This window comes from Phaethon aethereus (assembly GCF_964289735.1).
Source record: "Phaethon aethereus genome assembly, contig: HAP1_SCAFFOLD_343, whole genome shotgun sequence".
NCBI classification, from domain to species: Eukaryota; Metazoa; Chordata; class Aves; order Phaethontiformes; family Phaethontidae; genus Phaethon; species Phaethon aethereus.
Genome location: NW_028113957.1, coordinates 867 through 15,155, shown reverse-complemented (window position 1 = coordinate 15,155; position 14,289 = coordinate 867). Strand labels below are relative to the sequence as shown.

The window sequence follows — 14,289 nt, the reverse complement described above, 5'->3', positions numbered from 1 at the left end:
CTTTTTTTTGTCCCCCTGTTGATGAAAATGAATTTAAGACATGGCCCGAGGTGCATTTTTGAGCGTATAGCTCTTGTTGAAAGGGTCTGCACAAAATGCATGAGTTAAACACTGTCTTGCTGTGCCTGTGAGAACTACTCTTAAGCACCTCTGATGAAGTGTTACAGAAACAAATTGCCCTGCCACTTTATAACTCATAGATCGGGCCAGCAGTTCTGCAAAGTGTCAGGGAATATCATACTCATTTCAATTTCTTATAATTTTGCCAAAATGTAGTTGTCTGAGAGGGAAGCTTGTGATAGGTATCTGCTCTAGGCAATATACTTTTCAGCCAAAGTGGTTAAATCATTTCAGAGATAAGTTTGAGGCAAAGTGTTTTGTGTCTTTTTATTAGAGAGAAACATAGCTTGTCACTTTTATTGAAAAGGTAGAGGTGCTGTGGGTTGAAAGAGGAACTTGCATTTTTCTGAGGTTTAGCTTTGGTCAAATACGGAGAGAATTTTAAAAGGACACAAAAGCATCCCTCTGGAAGCTAACTGTCCCCTGAACAAGTGCACTTCCCATATGCTCAGCAGGGTCCATTTCAGCTTTCAGCCACCGTTGGCATGCTTCAGGGGAATGGAAATCTTCCTGCAAATTGTAGCTCTGGGATAGTCACAAGCTGAACTAGGTCTAAGGCCAGAGAACAGGATTAAGGGGAGGAACATTGTGTCGTGCTCTCAGTGCTTCCTCTGATGTCTGGCCTGGGGCTTCCTGGGAGAGTACGGTGGGGAGTTTGAATGCAGGTGGGATATGGGTCAAGCCAAGGGTTCGTAATAGAACAGACTGGAAGAAAGTTGCTTGGAGAGTGATGACTATAACTGAGGTGAATGGAAGAACGCAGAGGGACGTCAGCAACTAGGAAACTGGGAGTTAGTAGCTGGGAAGGAGAAGATAAAAACTGGGGAAAGGTGGCACCTTTTTGCTCACCTCAGGTGGCTGAGGTTTGGCACCAGCGTATTTGGGAGGAGCCCAAGTGGATGAGACTGAATGGGCAAGGAGGTTAAAAATAGTGCACACACATGTGCAGGAGGAGGATATCAAGCTGGTTCTGAGTTTCCCTTAGGTTCTCAGTGCTCGACTTCACAACCTCACTGTTCTTCCATGACGCTTATATTAGGTGAGAGCATGAATGTTGTTCATTTGAGTCACAGGCACTTTATGGGAATCTGAGGACTCTACTAGCCCAGCCAGGCAAGCCTACGAAAAATTCCTACACTGATCTATATATTTACGAAAGTACGGTTTAGTCATCTTTTTTTTTTCCTTTTCTTTTTTAAGAGATGCAGTAAGCCTGATGGAAGCATTGACTGTGTCCCTTGCATAGTCTAATGTCACTTTTCTCTGCCTCTTGCACCCTCCCCTCTGTTCTTTGTAGGTTGAGGAACTGAGCCCAGGGTTTTCCAAAGCAGGAAGAGTATACATTGCCAAGGTAACCAGTCACTTGTTGCTTTCTTTAGATCAGTCATATACTCCTAGGACAAGAAATATTTGTATTAAAAAATTAGCTTTGGCTGTAAAGTGCTAAGAACATGTAAATTACTCCATGCAGAAGCAAGATTTTATGAGATAATGTTTCTAAAAAATGCCAAATCACCTAGAAGTATTAAAATTCTGGGAGAATTTTGCCTTTGAGTCATCCCGTGGAGCATCCGTCTTGTTTTTTAACAGATCAAATTCTATATAAAGCCGCATTGGTAACTTGTAAGCCACAGACTGGAGGTTTAGTCCCACCACCCCCGTGGATTTCTGTGATGTATACAGAAAGAGAATCACGGGGCAAAGGATAAAGTATGTCTCTCTCTTACCAATACAGATGGGAGTCTTGAGCGACTCGGTACACCGCGACTGTCTGGAGCTGAAGCTCCAGAGATCTTTTTGTTTGCATTGAGGGAGTAATCTGTTTTGAATTCTTAAATGTTAAAATTGCTGCTTAATTCATACAACCTGCAGTTGGACTCTAGAAATACTTAAACCCAAATAGCTCTAGAAATATTAGCCGGAGTGGTTATAGCAAAGAGTAACTGTAGTCATTCTCTGTGAAATTCCTGAATTCCCAATGTCCCATAGAATGTGAATTTTGTCAGGATAGTGTGCAAGTTGTAGGATCTGCTTGGTCTGGAGCACATTATTACTGGAACCTAGGTGCAGAATTTATTTCTCAATAAGTATCTCGTTAAAGGAAAATGAAGGTGATAGCAGAGGAGGAAAATCCAGCACGAGGTGTAGTAGCCTTCACACCAGCTGGATTTTGTCTTTGATATATTGCCACTCACTGTGTGTATTTGGTAATGAGTCTATTAGGTAAAATCCGTTATGTATTTGTAAACCAGCTAGCCTGGCTGCTTATGTACCATGATGAATGTGCTCTTATTTGCTTCTCTCTCTGCTTGTAAATAGAGCCAGCATTCATGGAAATTCAAAATCACCCCTAAATGTCTTGTGTAGAGTAAAGGATGGAAGGCTTGGAACTTACTTCCAGTGAAGTTACAGCAGCAAATCCTTGCAAGTCTTAACCTGAATAGATTTTTTCAGAGCTGATTTAAAAATTTGGGTTTCATTGTGTGTAATCTACATGGGATGATACGTATTTATCGGACTAATGGTTCACCACATGTGTGGCAGATGTGATTGAGCTTCTGAAATACTCTGCAAACACAAATTAGCATAAAAGTTAATAGGACTACTTGTATCTCTTCGGTTTTGGTTTGTGGGTTTTTTTTCTTAATCTCAGGCTCTGTCACTTTGGATCATGTACTTAATTGCAAAATTTAAAAAGTGCAATTGGTATCTAATTATTTTGAAATGGTACTCAAGAGTAAAAAAAAAAGTACCACTCTGAGTACTTCAAGCTTTATAGTCATCTTCAGACATTTTTGACTGATATGCAGGGACATAGGGTTTTAAAGGCTTTGAGGAGGTCCATGACTCCATCTATTTTGAATTCACCAGATGCAGAAATCTGACAGCGCTCACAGCAGAACAGATAGTTCTCTTTCAGAGCTATCCCACGACGCAGGAAAAATCACCAAAATACACACATTGCATGTACCGTGCAGTGACATTTCAGAGTCTGAAGTAATAGCCCTGCAGGAGTTTTAACTGCTCTTCTTACTCTAACTGAACGTTGGCTTTTTATGGCAGTTACAACAATGATTAACTGCATTGCGGATGGTTTGGGTTTTTTTAGCAACGGCTTCCTTTTACCATACTTATTTCGTAGTCCCCAAATGCCTCCATGACTCTCTAGGCACCAAAAAGCTTCCTGTTACAGAGAGATGATTGTTTTCTGCTGTTGGAGAAGAATTCACGATGAAGAATATTTCACACCTATTGTGAGACCCGAGAGACCCGTAAATATTAGATGTTACAGTGCTTGCAGCTGAACCTCATTTTCAAGGGTCTAGGGAATATAAGCTTCGTAAGATGCTGTGCTCTCAACATAGCGGTTTGATGATGAAAGTGGTGTGAGGAATAGTGGCTAAGTGGAAATAGCAATAGAGCTTTGAAAATGGTGAAAATCCCTGTGGACACCTTAAGATCTCCAACCAAAAACCCAATCTCCTTGCCTCCCCCCCAAAAAAACCCAAGCCAAAACAAAAAAGGAAGTCTAGTATTCCATAATCTGACGGTGATTGTAGTGCTTAGTGAATGAAGGATACTGCAGGAAATGTCAGAAGCCTGAAACTATACAGTGCAAATGGTTAAGGGGTAGAAATAGCTATTTTTACCAGTTGCCAGGGTTCCTAATTGCTCAGTTAAATTTGCTGCCTGTTTTTTCCCATTTTACTCTTCTCACGTTGTCATTTTTTCTTCACAGTGTTACAGGGACCTGGGGAATAACTCTGCAGCTGTTCTCTGGATGAATCTTGCTTCAGAGCTTCCAGTTAATACAAAAGAGGTAGCAGTCTCAGTGAGCGCACATTGGTGATGAGCAGAGATGAAATAGTTACAGAGATAAAATTGTTCTCTAAAAGGTGTTCCATCTCGTAAGCCCAGGTTTTAAAGTATTTTGTTCCTTACTGTGGACCCTCTTCGTCTCTTGGGACCTGTTACCCGAATGCCTAAAGCAATTCAGCAAGATAGTGAAAAATACTAAGAAGTTGAGCGTACGTCTGATAGGGGCTTAGAAGTCCAGCCCAGCACCATGCAAATACTGTGTTACTTGCAGGGTGAGCTTATAGACACGTTTGAAGGCCCAGCACGTATCCAGCAGCGCAGCTCATAAACCGGAGCGTCTGCAGAAGCGCCGAGCAACTGCAGTGCGTTTCCTGGTACGCCGTTTTTAGGGAAGGCTTATTCGTTTGGGTGCTGTCATGCCTGGCCGGCTCCATTCAGACGGGGACACCTAAGCTGGGTGGTTGTCCCAGGGCGGGAGCACTGTATTTCCTCTCCTAGTTACCCGTGTGGCTTTGGGGGAGCAGCCAACATGTAACTCCCTTGGTGCCACGTTGGCTCCTAAGCTCCCCCAGGCTGGAGCTGGTTGTGCCGAGCCACTCGGAAGTTTGCGTGTGCTGCCCAGCATTTTTTTTTTTCCCCAATATCTAGGATATTTCATCTCTTACTGCTTTTACAGGGTTTTGGAGAGCAGACTGTACTGCCTTTTAGAAACTGCCGTCTGGCAGTGTTCCCTGTCTGGGAGCTCTTTTGCACTTTCCTTTTCCTTTGCACTTTTCCTGTTAAGTAGAAACTGTATAGACGGTGCCCTCGAATTACTGAATAGAAACTGAATAAAAACACATCAGCTTTTAATATTAATCTGAGGTTCTTTGCGTTGTCATGAAAAATGCAGGCGAAGTAACGTAAGCAGCGTCCTCCAGCTCTTACAGCTTCAGCCTTAGTCTGAGGGAATGAACGTTCTGGGTGGAAGGCAGAATTACAGAAACGCGCAGCATTTTCGTGCCACTCTGTTTTTAAGGCCATAGTTAGTTTTTAGGTTGCTGTAGCAAAAGTATTCTGCAGAGATTCAAGCCACAAGTATGCAAGAGATCCTGGCGGGGGGCTGGTTTGCCTGTGCTACCACCTGCAGGGCACTGTCCTGTATTGCATAAACCACTTGGCCACTGGCTGCGCCAAGTCTGGGGAAACCAGGGCGTGGAGCAGAATTTATTCCCTTCGTGCAGAAAGAAATACCCTAGCTCTGCCTGATGAGGAGCTTCCTCACCGTACGCTGGCTGGCAGTCTCTCTAGACAGAGTTAGAATGGTATGTCTGATAAATAGAAACAGGATTTTTTCCAAAAGAACAAGAAATACATGTGTTGGAGGCATAAGAGTTTAATCGGAAGAGCACTGAGATTTTCGGGAAAAAAACAAAAGCTACAGTCAGAAAGGTCATGAACAGTTAATTCTCTCTCTAGCTCTGACATTGAAAGTGGGAGTTGAGCAAGGAAGCCAGTGCTTGTCTTTGTAAATGTTGGTTCTCATCATCAATCAAATAACTTCCACTATGTTGAGAAGGAAACACAGAGGCATTTATCCAGACTGTGGAAGTCAGCGAGGGAGCAGAGGTTTCAGTTCTGCTGTTTTGGTTGTCAGTTCTTGTCGCACAAAAGGAAATATAAGAGAAACTCTCTTTGATACTTGGAAAACTTAAACAGGCTTCAAAGACAGTAGCGTCAATAGGGAAGTACAGGGGAGGGAAAAAGCATTAGGAGGAAAAATGTAAGGCTGGGGGTATACTTAAAACCTGGTATGGGGTTGGAGAAGAAACGGGAAGTTCTCTTTTTTTAATTGTTTCAATTGGGCTGTATATTTATCTGTTCTCTTACTGCATTTACAGGATGCAGAAAGCGAGAGAGAACTTGAAGAGATGCGGTCAGTCTGGGAAGAATAAATATGTAGAGGCTCATTCCACTTGATACTGCACAGACAGTAAAATTCCAGTTAAAAGGGTTTCGTGATCCTGACAATTTTGATTGCACTTCATGGATAAGCCACAAGAGTATACAGGAGAAAACACGCAGCGGTCTCATCAGCACATCCTGGAAAAAATCTTGGTGGGATTTAATCGGATACAATTCTGTATTATTTTCCTTTTTACAGCACTGCATGTGTTTTGATTTTAAAATGAAAAAAAAAAAGTCAGATTCCTAAAAACCGAGGGGTGGGGGGGACGACGACTGCGTAGGTAGAATTTGTGATACAAAAATATTTGTGATTATATATATCAGATATATATGAGAGATATACTTTGTGGTATAAAATATATACAGAAACATATACATATTTATATATACACATATATATTTTATATCACAAACTCTACCTGCCTGACAACCTGAGCTTCAGGCCTGCTTGCTGGTGAGCTCTCTCAACCGATCCCTGAGGAAGACTTCAGCCAAATTTTTTTTTCAGATTAACCATTTTCTCTTTTCCTTAATAATATGTATTAAGTGGATCAGTTGAAATAACTGATTACAGGCCTTTCGTAGATATATAGGTGAGAGAGAATTTCGAGCTACTCTGCTCAGCGGTGGGTGTGCCGCTGATTTTTACCAGCGTGATGCACTGGAGGCAGCGGGATGTTCACACTGCCCGCAGCCCGGTGACTCAAAAGGACACTGAAACTGTGGCTTAAGAAAAGACAATTGCAGAAAAAGATGACGACAGTGACTTAAAATAAGCGAGTTGTCAGCCCTTTCTTCTTTGCTGTGAAAAAATTAATGGTGGTGTCCAAAAGACGCTCTTGTTGGCCCTTTCCAACTATGCCTAAACTACCTTACTGGTTTTCCACCGGGGGGAAGCCAGCACTGCTCACTATAGTGAGTTATTACCAGGGGACCAAGGAGATTTCCTTCACAATACAAACTTTTATTTTTTAAGAGGTGCATTGCTTTTGTCAGAAGTGAGTAATGATTTTAAACTTTAGGACTTCCTCCCGCTGATGTTACTGCACTCGCATGAGACTGAAAACTTTTTATGTCCCTCCAAACTGTGCTGCTATGGTTTAGATGTAATAACTTAGTTTGAAAAGTAGTTATTTACCAATGAAACACTGGTTATGGGAATGGGAATATTCTGTGGCAAAGCTGATGCCTCCCTGTAATGTTCTTCTACCAGTTCTTCTTGACTCAGTAGGCGACATCGAGAAGGTGAAGCTGACAACTGACATTTCCTCTGACAGCTTCTGGGTACCAAAGAGGAAAAGCAAACTGTGCTGCACACTGACACAAATGGTGGAGCAAAAACTACCTTCAAAAATTTCCCCAAATATTTAGCAAGGCTTTCTTGATACCCCTTCAAATTCCAGCTGGCAGCTAAGCGGAGGCTTATTTTTTAATGTTTGTTATGTCTTACCATGTTGTATAGTGTTTGTGAAGTGTAAAGAAGTGCAAGAGTAAAACATTTCTTAATCACCTTTTTAGTCCCTTGCACCTGTGTATTAAACTGATGGCTTTTTTACTTTGTGAAAATAATGCTGAAGGGGAAATGTGTAGCAAACCCAAGCTTAGAATCTTCCCATTTTATAGATTTGGCACTCTTCAGCTCCCTGCCCCCCCCCCTCTAAGATTTTGGTGCTGAACTCATCTCATGAGATCCAGGCAAGTGTGCAATTAGCTTTGCTTGCTTGAAACGATAGAAATTGGTACTTACGAATGGAGAACTGAACCCTGACGGGCTAAAGTTGATCCCTGCGCTTTTGTGCGGAGCTCCCCTTGTGATGAGTGGGCACTTGATCTGTAACTGCGGGACTTTTTTTATACTTAATGTATGCTTTTCTTGCAGTTCTTCAGTGGAATGATGAAGCTGCCTTTTTTACTCAGTGTGAATCTGTCTTGCTTTGAATATTTCCCAGTCGATGACCATTTTCTTCTTTTAAACATTCAGTCTTTAAAAAATTGCACAAGTTTTCTTTTGGTTGCTTAAGCCAAACTGGGAAATCCTCAACAGTGATATCCAAAAGATGATGACCAACAGCTTGATTCTTTCATGAAGGATTTGCAGGGTTTTTTTCCTGGAGAGAAACAGCTCTCGAAACAGTCATGTGGTTAGCTGCACTTGCCTTGCCTTTCCCTGCCAGCAAGTCCAAGAGTGATATTAATCAGCAGTGTTTGCTGTTCTGTGCGTTGCTTAAACGTTGGTGCCTTTCAAAAGTAAATGGTTTCAGCGTACGTGATCGGAAGAGTGTGAAAAGGAGATACTTACACTGCCAAGAGTCCAAGGCTTTACTTACTCGCAAACTCCTTCACGCCTTCGCCTGTTGTTTAACTTGTCAAGGTGTCAGCTGTTTATAGGAGTCTTTAGGTTATGTATTTTTGGGAGATAACTTTCACTCTGTGTTTTCACAGATTTAAATTCTCCTTTGGTTTTTGGGGGGTGTCTGTTTCAAAACAACAAGGGGTTGTAGGCTTTGGGGGGGGAAGCTGATTTGCTGTTCTGCTGCTGCTTTGGATTCTCTGCTGGGTTAGGTTTGAGTGTTTATCCCAGTTATGTTCACTGAGTCCTCCTAACTTTAGGAGGGTGATGCACGAGGAAAGCATTTTGCTAATTTGCTAATTACCAAGGTGCCGAATGGGTTGGCAGCACCTCTCCAGAGAAGCAGCCTCTGTTAAAGGCTCTCACAAGAGAGTGCTGTAAAAACATGGCTTTGGGTTACAGACTGAACGGCGTGTTTGGAAACAGATACAGAAAACCTTGTTTTCCTTACCGAGGGAAGCTGAAGTCATTTTCTTTGGGGCGGGGGGGGAAGGCATTTGGCGTGGTCGTGCGGGGCGTATGGGGCTGTGACCAGAACCTCTTCAGTCTCCGAATAAAAATAACCTGCCTCCCTGGAGGAGGTGGTGGTAATTAAATTATGGTAATTCTTCTCCTTTTGGGGTTCATTCTCAGATGATTTCACATGGGTGCGACCTTTCAACTCTCGTTTATTCTGTTTCAGACCTTTGGTGAATGCTTTAAGCTTTCCGTGCATTTGATTGCCTGCTTCCCTTTTGGGTTTTTTGTTTGTTTGGGGTTGTTTTTGTTGGTTTTTTGTCTTGTTTTTAATAAAGAGGCTTCGGTTTTGGCTTAAAAGAGCAGGGTCTGGCATTTCGCTGCCACCTGTCCTTTGTGTGCGTGGTCTTGTCCCTCTCCTGGGGAGTGAAGCCGCGAGGTCTGTTCTGGTTTCCGTCCAGGACGGATTTCCGCGGGCGGCCCCGGCAGGTGCCTGGCCCGGGGTGTGTGCTGCTCTGCTCTGCCTGCCCGGCCGCACTGGTGCATCCCTGGGACGACGCTGAAGGGCGACGGCAGAACTCGCAGACCCTTCCAAGCGCAGGTAAAAGCTGCGTTTTGCTGTTTCCAGTCTGGTCGCCAGGAAGTTACGACAGAACGAGCAAAAGAACCTTTTTCTTTTGGTTTTCCCTTTTCCTGGCTTGTTGCCAATAAGAACAACGTGACTAATTGGCATAATATCATTCTAATAGCATAGCTTGCAGGTTGGTGTGGAGATAAGGCAAGGCTGCGTACCTAGAACATTTCCCAATCAATGCCGGGGATTTTTTTTTCATTGTTTTGCAATAAAATGAGCAGTCTCCTGCTAGGCTCTTGCTACGCCGCAGGCTGGGACGGGGAAACTGTTCCTTCTGTTTGCAAGGGGAGAGTGCACTTTGCTTTCAGACACCACAGAAACGGAGACTTAAAAATTTGCACGTGCTTTGCAGAATAATCCTCCAGTACAGTGTGAATTTCTCGAAGACGCCTGCGCTGTATACGTTCCAGGGCCACAGGGAGTTACTTTGCCTGGTACTATTTTGGTAGAGAGACTCTCTATGCTGCTCCCATCCAGAAAGTTTCTTCTGGACTTATCCCAGGGTGAGGGAATATACTTTCCTGGAGCTACTCTTAATTTTAAGACGTACCTACCTGTGCTTAAATTATGACACTAAAGGATAACTGAAGCTATTTAACTACTTTATTGTCACTGTGCTGTTCCGTTTGAAATAAAGTGTTTATAAATAAGGAGAAAGGAATCCTGCTTAAAGTTGCCCGTGTTGCTCGCTTGCTTTTTTTGCCAATAGATCCGTGGGTGAAGAAACCCGACAGCCGGTGGAGGTCCTCCGCAAAAGGTCGTCGCACGCGTGGCGGCTCTGCCAAATGCAATAGGAGATGATGGGGAGGTAACGCACAGCATTATTGTTAGTATAGCGCTGTTTATATCTATAATAATGGGGGTTACACCTGCAGCAGGTTTTGTATGTCAACACAATAACTGCTGCTGATGTTTTTAAAAGGCACCAAAGTAATACAGCCAGGCTTTGTGGCAAACGACGTACTCTGGGTGAAGTTGTTCTTAAATAAAGGCGGATCCTCAGTTGTGCCCCGGTGCGAGTATTCTGCGCTCAACCGTCGCGATCCTGAACGCCGTCATCAGCTTCTCCGGGACAAAAACCACAAACAAGGGGCTTGCAGGCTGTGTTCCGTGTTGGTTCTGGGTGGTTTCGACTGCCTGATTTTTTTAGCTCATTTTATTTCAAATTACTTTGCCGAGAGAATGAATGATAGCGCCGGCTGCGCTTCAGCGTTCCTCCAAATTCCCTTAGTTTGGGAGTTCGAATACAGTGGTTGCGCAGAGGAGTAAGTGAAGCAGGACACGAGGTTTAGCGGAATAGGTAGGAGTAGTTCGGCTGCGGATTTAAATTCCTCGCGTGTTGGTGCGCTGCAGACCTAATACCCCCGTGCTGGGGAGCAGGACACGGGAGCGGCCAGCATGGAAGAAGTCCTCGCTCGGGAGGTGGCCTGAGCACCGCCGAGCGTCACTTGGCTTCGTCCTCCTTGCCGAATTAAGGCCGTCTTCGGTGCGCAACTTCTCTGTAATCTCGTGCCTTTTATCTCCTCCTCAAGGTGAAATTGTAGCATCCTCTAGTGCGCTGGGTCCCCTTACAGAGAATTTTGATTTCCCTAGGAAAAGGAGCCGGAGCCGATACAAGGGGCATCCTGCCGAGGTCTGCTGCTTCGGAGGAGGAGGAGGAAGCCAAAGGCGTGACACGCCGAGGACACCGAGTCGGGGCCGGACGTGTCGGTACCCCGTCCTTCAGTGTAACTCTGACTCTTGGGCCGTCGGAGGTTTCCGAATGGCTTTTGAAAGGGACTTTTTGCAATACTTGCGAGTTAACTTGGCGGTCGAGGGAGTGGTGGCTTAGAGCACGGTTGGGGAAAAGGGATTTAAGCAACCTGGACATCTGGGAGAGGAGGTCAGTACTGACCCTGCGGCTTGGGGCAGGGTAGCTGTTCAGAGAGAGGGATTTGGAAGCAGACAAATGCGGTTATGTAGTTGGTTTCCAACAATACCAGAGCTGTGAGCACCTCTCCGATGTGCTGGGAAACTTCTGACTCAGTATTGGAATAGAAATGTCAACATCGCTTCCTCCTGGGGACGGGACAGTCATTCCGGCTCCCAACCCGGCTTATTTCTGCTAAACCCGGATTTCTTCGGTTCAACGACACTTGTAATTCCTTGGAAATTCCCTGGCAAAATTTGACCCCGGCACAGACCCTGCTTGGTTTGAGAGACAACCTGGAGTGGGAGGATTGCAAGCAATAGGATTGCTGTCTTGTTTTAATTTACAGGAGTTGACTTGGCTAATATTTGAGTGTAGTATGCAAAGCACGTAGCAAAATCTGACCTTCGGGAAATGTTTTCCCTGTAAAGGGAAATTGAGGTTAAAATGGGGGTGGGGAGAGAGGGGCGAATAAGGTTGAACTCGCTGCCTGCTACAGACTTGCCATGCTCCTGGGTGTGCACGTACAGGACCGGCGGCTTTTCTTCTTGCGAAAAGGCTCGGTTCTGCAGCCAGGTCTCTCAGGTGTCTTTCGCTTAGTGACAGAGAGCACCCTGCGGCATTTCGGCGGCTGTGGTGGGAGCGGCGCGGTACCTGCCTGCACGCGAAGGCAGCTGCCGGCGCCGACGGGGAGCGGGAATGACACGGGGCTGTGAGTACGCGACGCGTTTCCCAGCATCCCGCTTCCACGGTCAAAAAACATAATCGTATTTCCTGGCAGCGCCTCTCCTTAAACACGAGAAAGGAGGTGGTCAGAGTCTTGCTGGGAGGGGCTCAAGGGCTGGGAGCGGATTCTTCCCCCAGCCGGGGAAAGGGGAGCTGCGGCGTACGCTCCGCGCGGCAGCGTTTCGGTGCCGCGGCGAGCGCGTACACCTCGTGTACTTCGGCACTCGGTGCTGGGTCCCGGGGGGTTGTGGCGAGCGCGTCGCTTCTGTTGACCGTGGGTGCCGCGGTCACGCCGGTGCCACCGGTAGCGCCGCGGTGCACGGAGACGGGCTCGAAAGCGTCCTCGTGCCCTGAGGTGGCTTGAAGAGGAGGGCGGGGGCCCTGGGGCCGCTCCCGCGCTCCGTTCGAGCGTGCCCGTGACGTACGGGTGGGCGAGTAGCCAGCCTGCGGTCCCGGGCAGGAAGGCTGGCCTCCGGACGAGGAGCGCAGGAGCCCGCGGCGCCGGCACCCCCAGCGGCTGCTGCCGTCGGGCAGGGGGGCTGCAGCGGCGCCGCGGAAGCTGGAGATGACCGTCGGTGCCGAAGCTCGGAGCGCGCAGCGGGTGATGCCGAGCTGGCCACCGCTTTCTGTCGTGGGACAGCTCAAGGCTCGTGCCCAAGGAGGAGCAGAAATCGTGTGCTTGCTCTCAAGCCTTGGGCCCATGGAGCCGACCGCTGCCCCGTTGGTGCTCGGCGATTGTAGGAGCCTGCGGAGGCAGCCGCGGGCAGGGCCTCGCCAGGGGCCACCGCGGCGGCGGTGGGCACCCCCCAGCCCCGCCGCTCGCCGGGGCACGACCAGGGCTTGGTTTCTGCGCTATACCCCCAAGGAGTTTCAAATCCTCCTCGCGCCGTTGGGGGGGCGGGTGAGGGTTTGTGGTGTCGTGCGTTCGCACCCCCGGCGACAGGCGAAGAGCGGGCGCGCGGGTACGAAAACCGGCCGTGGCGCGGCACCTTACGGGGCAGCGTTCCAGCGGGTCGAATGAAGGTGAGAGGCAGCCGCGGCCAGACCGGCCGGCTCCCGGGTGGTACTGGAACTCCCAACGTGATTTTTAGGACCGGCATTTTCCTGCTGAGAGCCAACACCAGCACAGGCGCGTGGCCAATTGTTTCTGCCGCCTTCACCCCCAAACAGACGTAACTCCAGCCTTAGCGACTGGTAGAGCCTCTGAAGGAGGTCAATTATTGGCAAATTATTGTCTTTAGGAGGGGGGTTGTGCCCCCCTCTGAGGCGCCGCGGGGCTGCCGCAGGCTGCTGGCGCGGAGGTAAGCACGGTTTTAGCTTGTGTGGCTGTTTCTGTCCTCCCTTTTGGGGACTGGCTGAAGCTGAAGACACCCTGATGCAAAGCCAACTCTGTTACCTCTGGTCGCACCTTAAAAAAATTGCTGAGGTTTATCTGCTTCAGCAGTTCAGCGCTGCGGTACGGGCCTGCGGCGTGCAGCAGGGCCTTGTGCCCAGGAAAGGAGGATTTCCTGACTGCCTTCAGGAGCTGAACGCGGGGCGGAAGGGTCGGTTTTGGAGATGGGTCGTGCCCCGTTACATGAAGCGGCTCCCTGCGCAGGCTGAGCCCGCTTCTGGGTGCCCAGAACCTCTTTCTGCTTCAAGCAGAGGCTCCCAGAGGAGAAATGCCTTCACCCGGCTTGCTCTGTCCCCGGGGAGGTGTCCCTCCACACCAGTGGGGTCTGGGGGGAAGCGAGGTGAGAAAGCCCCCCCCCCCGCCCAACCCTTCCCAAACCTCCTTCCACGCCCACCCCGCAGCGGGGAGACTTGCTCATGGCTTCAAACTGCCAGGCCCCTCCTCCCCACCCACCCCCAGCAACTGGTTCTTAAACTCTTCTTAAGATCCTTCAAGCCCCCCCCAGCCTCCCTTGGCTCCCATGTGGCTTTCCTTGACGTTGGGAAGTGCGTTCCCATCTCCCACCCCCGAATATCCTCCTGCGGCCATAGGTGAAGCAAATTACCCCCCGGGGCGAGGTGGGGGTCTCGTCCCTACAGGGGGGTCCCCGTGGGGAGGTGGGCTTTGACCTGTCTCGGGGCAGGAGAACTCACGGGGATGCAGGACGGGGGCTCGGGCGCGAATGATGCTTCCAGCCACCCCTCCCCGCCCCAAGAAAACGAGCGGAGCCAGGGCCCGTGTCGAAGGCGTTTATTGCCGCGGGGGCTCGCTGCCGGGGCGGGGGTGCGCTGCCGTGAGACCCGCCGGTGGCCAGAGCCGCATCCACCCCGGCGCTGCCAGCTCCAGAGCGCGGGGGTGCGGCGCAGATGGGAGCCCCGCCCGCCTCCGGCAGACGC

At 48.1% G+C, this 14,289-nt stretch overlaps 1 protein-coding gene across 1 annotated transcript in view; it reads left to right on the top strand.

Annotated features, from left to right (window-relative positions):
• RMDN3 (regulator of microtubule dynamics 3) overlaps positions 1-5,873 on the top strand; it is a gene marked incomplete at both ends in the record, with an annotated part of 39,505 nt that extends 33,632 nt beyond the window's left edge. Inside the window, 3 exons of the mRNA XM_082016008.1 lie at positions 1,418-1,471; positions 3,860-3,940; positions 5,820-5,873. Coding sequence (XP_081872134.1) covers positions 1,418-1,471; positions 3,860-3,940; positions 5,820-5,873 — 189 coding nt within the window. The remainder of the gene's footprint in view (positions 1-1,417; positions 1,472-3,859; positions 3,941-5,819) is intronic.
• Between the last annotated feature and the right edge of the window lie 8,416 nt (positions 5,874-14,289).